Here is an 8,322-nt window from a genome sequence, read left to right as displayed (position 1 = left end):
TCGTCCACCATCAGCTTAGGGCTGGCGTAGTCCCTATCCATGACACCATGGATGGCGTCCATCATGGTGATGGCGCCCCAGGTGATGCTGCAATCTCCAACTTGCTTCAAATAGCGTTTTAGACGTTCAGGCCCAACCAAAATCCTCATTGGTTGCTTCTAAAGCCTCTCGCTCGTTTTTATAAAGCCCGTTTCTTAGGGAAATTAGGACTGAGATCGTCCTATGCAAAGGATATGAAAATACTCATTATGTTCTTACATAGAATCCTTAGAGATTCTGTGGACTAATTCAACCAGCTTGTGGACGTTTAAATATCTCATGATGTTGGTTGACACGCAAACACGCTGGTCACGTGTTGTGCCATTGTCCACTTGAAATGCTGCTTATGCTACACTCCTAGCACATATCATATGACAATGAGCTCACTCCCCAGATTATCCTATTCAGTCAATTGGATTTGACTATGCTAGAGCGTTTACATCGAAAACTTTCGATGGTTATTGCATTAGGACTAATGTTGGACATTATATTCCCATGAACACACCCACTTGGTCTCGCAGAAACGACTACGATGGTAGTCTGAACATTGGCCATGCGCACCAATCTTCTTACATCCGCTTGGGGAGATGCAATATCACATGTAGCTATGTTAATTCGTCTACGACCTACCACCACTGAATATACCTTTGCGTTACAGCTAGTGACTGGGTACACGTATTTTGTACTTACGCACATTTGAGTGAGCAGTTTATGTGCCCATTGCGCAGCCACAGTGCCTTATGATAGGTCCTTACAGACGAATGGGCCACTCAGTTGGATTTAAGGCTCCAACAATCGTCCGCTATTTAATGCCCTTGCATGGCGATCTCATTACCGCTAGATTTGCGGGTTCTCACTTTGATGAGACAGTCTTCCTGTCGTTAGGGGGAGATAAGAACACGGATGTTTAGCAGGAACGACAGGAATTGTCGTGGCCTGTCCCCACTATGTCTCATCTCGATCCCTATTAAAGTGACGAGATCACACAAATATGCTACAAACATGCCTGCCAGGAAGGACGTCCCTAAGAGAGGACATAGCGCCACCCTACATGGAGGTAGGCATGGCGCCAACACCAAAGAGAGTGGCACTCTGGCGTTACAGGTCATGGCGCCAGCTAGGATGTGTGGGAAGCCCGTGGGTTCGAAGGATACCTTGGCACAAACTAATCCTTGGATCATCAGCACTCAAAAAAATCCGTCTCATGAGTATCTTCCAGGTTATGGTTATCGTTGGGGGACGCCTCAACGTCAGAACCTATTCCTGAGAATATAGAGCTCTATGAAACTTACACTAGTGTACATGAGACGTGGGATAGAAACTCCATCATAATTGATGATGTAGTTGCTCATTTCATTGCGCATGAGTTTGTTGAGTCAGATGATATCAAACCACGCTCCGTTGATGAATGAATGCCAACGTAAAGAGATTTGGCCTAAAGGGAAAGATGTGATCCAGTTAAGATGGATTCTCTAATGAAGAGGAACGTTTTCGAGCTAGTGATGCTAACACCTCCTAACATAAAACCTGTTGACTAAGGGGTCTTCGTTAGAAAGCGTAGTGAGAAAAAGAGATGGTAATCTCGCCTTATGGCTCAAGGCTTCTCATAAAACGCTCTGAAATCGACTACGATGAGACAGATTCTCTCGTATTGGATGTCATTGCACTTCACTACCCTATCAGTTTAGTAGTTTCCGAATAACTGATGATGCAGCTTACAAATGTGGTCATTACGTATCTCGATAGGGATCTAGATACGGAATATACATGAAGGTTCATAGTGAACTTCATTTACCCAAGTCAAGTGGCTCTAGACCATGAAGTGCATTTATAAAGAGGTTGAAACGCTCACTAAAATGACTACTTGATTGGGAGGGGATATGCCCACACGTTTCTATAACAAGTTTCGGATTCCATCGCGGTTTATGTTGGACATGATCTTCATTAGAAGCCCTTAAAGAGTTAAGGGAAACCGCTGAACACTTGAAATCCGATTTTGAGATTAAGGATTATGGGAGAACACAATTATGTCTCAGTTTGGAACTTGAGCATAGTGTCGATAGATGCTTAGACATTTTGACAAAGTCAAACCTTCAAGCACCCCCATGATCATCCGTAGTCTTGATCCTGAAAATGATCCTCTTCATCTAAAGGATGATGACGAAGATGTGCTAGAGGCAAAAGTGTCTTACTTGAGTACAATAGGCGCATTATTGTACTTAGCTCAATGCACAAGACCGGACATCTCATTTGCAGTGAACTTGTTAGCTAAGGTATAGCTTTGCACCAACGCGACGCCATTTTGATTGGTGTAAAAGATATCTTTCAGTACTTGAGATGTACGATTGATATGGGTTTGTTCTATCCCTACAGAGAGATGATGGATTCGGATCCATCACACACCAAAAATGCCGCCAACGCTGGCCTGCGTTCTCTCTCTCCATCCTAAAACGATATAAGTGTTTTGGAAGGTTTTGCTGATGCTGGGTACCTTTCTGACCCAGTCAATGGTCGCTCCCAAACTGGTCAAGTGTTCACCATGGGAAAAAACCATGATATCTTGGAGGTCTACAGAACAGACTGTCACTATATCTTCAAACCATGCAGAGATTATTGCTCTTCACGAAGTGGTTCGTGAATGTTTATGGATTGGATCCATAATCAAGCATGTTCGAACAATTGTGGTTTGAAGTCTACCACAAGATGAGCCTACGAGCATTTAGGATAATTCTATTCGTTTTGAACAAATGAAGCTAGGCTACATCAAAAGCGACAACACCAAGCATAATTAGCAACAGCAGACTCTCCTCAAGATCAAAGTGAATTAGGTTCAATCTGACGAAAATATGGCAGACTTGTTTACTAAGTCATTGCCCAAATCCACGCTCGAGAAACATGTGGCAAAAATTGGCTTGCAGAAATTATCTGAACTCCCATGATGGTAATCATCAGGGGGAAACGCCGACATCAGGGGGAGATGTCTACATGTTCACCTCGAAACGTGAAGGGTGTGTTGTGCTCTTTTTCCCCTTCGACCGAGGTTTTTTTTGTCCCACTGGGTTTTTGTTACTCGGCAAGGTTTTTAACAAGGCAACGAGAGAAGCACTGCGTTTGGGCAATACAAGGGGGAGTGTTCAAGTAAAACCCTAGTTTGTGTTTGGCCCAAACTCTAGGTTACTTGCTCTAGTGGTAATAGGGTTAAATTAGAAGGATTTAGATTCCTATTCAATGTACGATTACTTTCCTTGTATGATTGAGATTCTATGCATTGTAATCCTCTATATAAAGAGGCCCCTATTATCAATGAGAATACACAGCAATTTCCTCTCAATTTCTAATTCCCTACAACAAAAAGTCAATTTCATGTCTCAAAAAAGGTTATTTTTATAAATTTCTCTTTTTAAGGTCAGTGCTCATTGCTCCTTCCAAAAACAGAACATGGGGTTGAAGGCTAGTTACTATTTTAATAGTTTAGTTAGCAGCAAATCTATAATTTAGAGTTGTGATTTGTTGGAGGGTGGAGTAGCATAGAGGCACAGAGTGTTGAAGTTACAGAGAAACTTTAATCTCATTTGGTCTAATTACATAGGTATCTACACTTTGGCTAAGTGCTTAGGCTTAGATTGTAGGGACTCTTTGACATTTGTGTGTGAGGGAAGAAATTATCTCTAGCTTGCAGAGAAATTGAAACGCATACAAAGCATATAACTATCATTATAGGGGTCGATATTTTTTTCTTCCTACAAGCAAGAAAATGCAACAGAGATATAGAAACAACAAAGCATGTGAAGTTGTTGGATACTCAATCTTCAGAAGAAGAATGAATCAAAATCACATGATATTGTACTCTTATGAGTAGGTCTCTCTTCCACCAAAATTAATTAGAGGGTAGGTTCTTAGTCTTGATGTTGCTAGAATCCCTTTGAATTTGCTAGCTAAAAGAAGGATTCCAAGGGTTTTTGGTTGGATGATCGAGTAATAACTATGTCATAATATTCAATGAATTTAGTTTAAGGAAATTTTCAAATCATATTATTTTGAATTTGATTATGTATTCAATAATTATCATTTTTTAGTTAATTGTTTTAGGTAAATTATAAAAGGAATTATATAGGCAATATAAGGAAATTTTGGAAAAAAAAAATTTAATTGAATGTTATATTCTGGGAGGTAAGAAGAGTGTTTTTTTTTTTCATTTTTATCTCTTTGTCCTTATTTGTCTTTTTATATGGCTTGACAAAATCTATTAATAATTGAAAAAGATTAGATATCCAGCTAGAACCATCATTTCATTTAACATAAGCTACAAGTAGGATTGTGCCATTCAACTCCTTTTCTTTTTGGCTGGAGATTGAGTGTGGCCAAAAGCTCCTTAATTCAAAATTAAAAAAAAAAAAAAATACAAAATAAAAGAAGGTTCCAAACCAAATCTCCCAAGCAAAAGGCCAAAAACTAAACCAATTAACACCATCTATCGAAAACGAAAATTTGGTAGTCCTAATCGATCGCTATCACAAATGAATAAAAGAGGGAGTCAAGTCCCACCAAATGAAACCAACAAAAGAAGAACTCAACAACTCGCTAAAGCACTGGCAACTTGATTATTTTCTAAAAAATATGAGGATATCGGAATTGCATCTGCAAAATATAATGCAAACAATTTTTACATTGAAATGTTAGTGACTGAAACGATAAAAGAGGCAAAATATAAGGACTAAACAAATTTTAACCCTGTATAAAATCGACAGAATTAAGAAACTTTTGACAAGATTTCGTGCAGACTTAGAAGTATTATGGATAAATATGCTTTCAATTACACACTTATGGATAAATTAGTACGCTTACAAGTACAAACTTATAGGTGTGGATAATTAATATGCTTACAGGTAAAAACTTATAGTAGGGATAAATATGTTGTTTAATATCATTTTTCTTATAAGCAACTCATTAACGCTTCTGTAGAATGATAGGAACACCATACTGTGGTTTAATCATAGGTGCAGAAGGAGCATGAGCATAAGATGGAGAAAGCACAAAGGTAAAGTGTTGCAAGATCAATGCTATGGCCAATTTTGCCTCTGTCAGAGCAAAGTTTTGCCCAATGCAAATTCGAGGACCGCCTCCGAAAGGGATGAATGAGTATGGGCTCTTTGTTGCCTTAGAAACTCCTTTTAAAAACCTCTCAGGCTTGAACTCGTTTGCATCATCACCCCACAGTTCCTTGTCACGGTGAATGAGCAGTGTTGATAAGCCCACTTCGACTCCAGCTGGTAGTGAGAATTTCCCGAGTTGTATGGTCTTGTTAGTGGTTCGAAAAAGCACAACCAGTGCTGGGTACAATCGAAGAACTTCAAGTAAAATCATGGTTACCTAGGGGATTATGAAGTCAAGGTTAAACTATATCATATGTACAAATTCATTCCTCAAGTAAATTTCATGTAACATACATCAAGCAACCATTATAATCAACAAAAATGCAAGATTATCAACCCTTTTTAGTTCAGAAAAATGTCCTCCCTTGTAGCGGATATGTATTTGATGTCATTTAGAGGAAAAATTGAATTGAATTATAGAAGCTAGTATACGTGTACTTACAACTTTAAGGTGACTTAGGCCATCAAAGTCTGGCTTGTTGCTTCCAAAGACTTGCAGAACCTCTTGTCTTGCTTGATCTTGCCAAATCTGATTTTGACCAAGTAAAACGACTGTCCAAACCAGCAATACTGAAGTGGACTCTTGCCCAGCAAAGTAAAAGAGCTTACACTCCCCAATCACGTCTTCAATACTCATCCCAACATCTTTGTTGTTCTTCCCATGTTCCTGAATGTCGTTCAAGTTTGATTCCATAAGTGCACCTAATAAGTCATCTTTGGTTGCTTCACCTGCCTTAATGGCCTGCTCTCTTTTATTTATAATACCCTTGAGTAAACCTGTTATTTCTTTGTCAACTTGCTTCATCCTGTTGTTCATCTTAGTTGGTAGAAACCTATAAACAAAAACAATTGTAATGAGAAAGTGAAAGCATGAAGGAGACGAGTAAATTTTTGTGCAACTTCTAAAGAATTTGGAACTTTTACCTCCATCCTGGAATGTAGACACTTTGCATGCTTTTTACTACATATGATATCTGTTCTTTTAGGAGTTTAAATATTTTTCTACCTTCTTCATAGCTACTTCCAAACGCTGTTCGAGAAATCGCATCAGCCGTTAAATTTTGAAAAGAAGGCCAGACATCCAACTCACATGATGAACCCTGTTTTGAGACCCAGCTCTCCCACTCCTTAATCATCTGATCACAACTTTGGTGAAATGCCGGTAACATACGCTATTGCGAACACCACAACAGAGATTAATACTAATTAGATGAATGAGAGATAGCTGCACATTCCTGTCACTATTAGAAAGTTATTCGAAGATATAAACATAAATGTTACAATTGACACTTATGGCTTGGTTAATGATTTGGGTATGCGAGGAAGGACGAGTAGGGGCGATGAGGTGGGTTGGGAGATCTGGGTTGTTTTTTTTCACTCTTTAGAGCATCTCCAACCACTTAGTCAAAAGCCAAAGCCATATGCAAAATATGACCCCCTCTAATGTCATCACTATTCATTCAATTTTTGCATCTCCAACCATCTTTAGTCAAAAGCCAAAGTCATTTAATAAATTAATCATTTTCGAGAATTAATTAACTACAATTGCATCACATGCAGCGGGGCCCACCATTTTTTCAGCCAAAGAAATTTGGCTTTCGTTCTACAAACTTGAGTCAAAATGACTCCAGTTATGGCTCAAGAGTCAAAATAGCTAAAGCAAGAGCATAGTTGGAGATCCCTCTATAAAAAAGCCAAAGTCAAAATGACTTATAGCTAAATGGTTGGAGATGCTCTTAGGTTTCTCCTTTTTTTCTTTTCTCCTAGTGGCATTTCCATTAAATTGGATAAAGTAATGTCACATGAGCAAATAAGGGACATGTTAGTGATTAATTGTCCATGTCATCGAACAAAAGAAATAAATTGTCCACGTCAACAGTTAATATATTTTTTTACTGAAATTTTTCAAAGGACCTCAAATCATTCAATATAAATAAGTTGAGATATGCTAATGCTTCTCTGATACTTGGGTATGGAATTGAAACACCATAATTCCCCGGGGGGGGGGGGGGGGGGGGGGGGGGCGCATGTAGTCAGTACCTTTAGCTTCTCTACATGGAATGTTGGGTTGATAATTCTTCTGTGTTTAGCCCATTTCTCATCTTCATAGCTTGCAACACCTGTTATTAGCATCTTCATAAGTGGGTTTAATGGCTTCCGGAAATCATCTAGCTTTGTCAAGACATCTTTCACATCTTCAGGATCCATAATGTTCACCCTTGGTATGGGGCCAATCCAAACAAAAGAGTTCTTACCTATAAAAAAAAAATATAACTTATGTAACTCAAATTACTGTAAATAAAATTGTATCATTTTTCTTTTTCATTCAGAAAGATCCAACAAATCAAGTTCAAAACTTGAATTTTTAACCACCCTCATAATAAGTTATACAAGTCACGGGAATTTGATCGTGGCCGGATTGACATTCATCTTTAGTTCTCGATCGATTACATAAAGATAAACAGAACCCTCATAAAATATCTTTAGAAATGCAAAAGTTACTTTCAATCAGATTATAGATCAAAACACATATACATACAAAAAAATGCTACAAACTTTATCATAAACAATATCTGGCATACCGTAAGTTTTCACGGTTCGATCGAGAAAAGGGATGAATCTTGATGCTATGTCATGGGAGCTTGAGAGGTTCATGGGTTTGGATTTTGCTTGTGTGAGCATGACGGAGTTTTCCTTCATGTCTCCATAAAAGAGCCTGTAGGAATTGCCTTTAAGGCCTTGCCCCCTCAAACATCTTTCCAGCTTCTTCGGCTTCAGCCATAACCAATTGAGCACACCCCATGCCCATCTTATTAGTATGCTAACAAAAACAAGGCTCAGTGCTACCCAACTGCTCACTGCTACTTCCATATTTGACTGTCTAGCTCGCAAAGCTATGTGAGAAAAACAGAGAGAGAGAGAGAGATACAGAGGTTCTGGATTGTATGGTAGTAGAGTACCGAAATCGAACAGTTAATTGACCTTTTCCAAAGGAGGAAAATATCTTGCTCCTTCCTCTATCTCCATCTCTAATTAACGCAACCAGCATAGAATTATGCACGTGTACCTTGCTCCTTCCTCTATCTCCATCTCTAATTAACGCAACCAGCATAGAATTATGCACGTGTGT

At 38.8% G+C, this 8,322-nt stretch overlaps 1 protein-coding gene across 2 annotated transcripts; it reads right to left on the bottom strand.

Annotated features, from left to right (window-relative positions):
* Positions 1-4,814: 4,814 nt before the first annotated feature.
* On the bottom strand, positions 4,815-8,265 carry LOC112166881 (cytochrome P450 CYP72A219). Of its 2 annotated transcripts, XM_024303805.2 has the most exons (5): positions 7,775-8,265; positions 7,233-7,447; positions 6,117-6,364; positions 5,635-6,025; positions 4,815-5,409 (listed from the first exon to the last, which is right to left on the bottom strand). In XM_024303805.2, exons 1-5 carry the CDS (start codon positions 8,061-8,063, stop codon positions 4,987-4,989), a joined length of 1,566 nt encoding a protein of 521 aa, XP_024159573.1. In that variant the 5' UTR covers positions 8,064-8,265; the 3' UTR covers positions 4,815-4,986. The 2 variants fall into 2 exon arrangements, with proteins under 2 accessions (XP_024159573.1, XP_040362337.1); XM_040506403.1 differs by lacking the exon at positions 7,775-8,265 and having other exon boundaries at positions 6,117-6,433; positions 7,233-7,352.
* Between the last annotated feature and the right edge of the window lie 57 nt (positions 8,266-8,322).

The sequence above is a fragment of the Rosa chinensis genome, chromosome 5 (genome assembly GCF_002994745.2).
Source record: "Rosa chinensis cultivar Old Blush chromosome 5, RchiOBHm-V2, whole genome shotgun sequence".
NCBI lineage: Eukaryota > Viridiplantae > Streptophyta > Magnoliopsida > Rosales > Rosaceae > Rosa > Rosa chinensis.
Note: the sequence above shows the minus strand (reverse complement) of the source record. Positions and strands in the feature narration are given on the sequence as shown.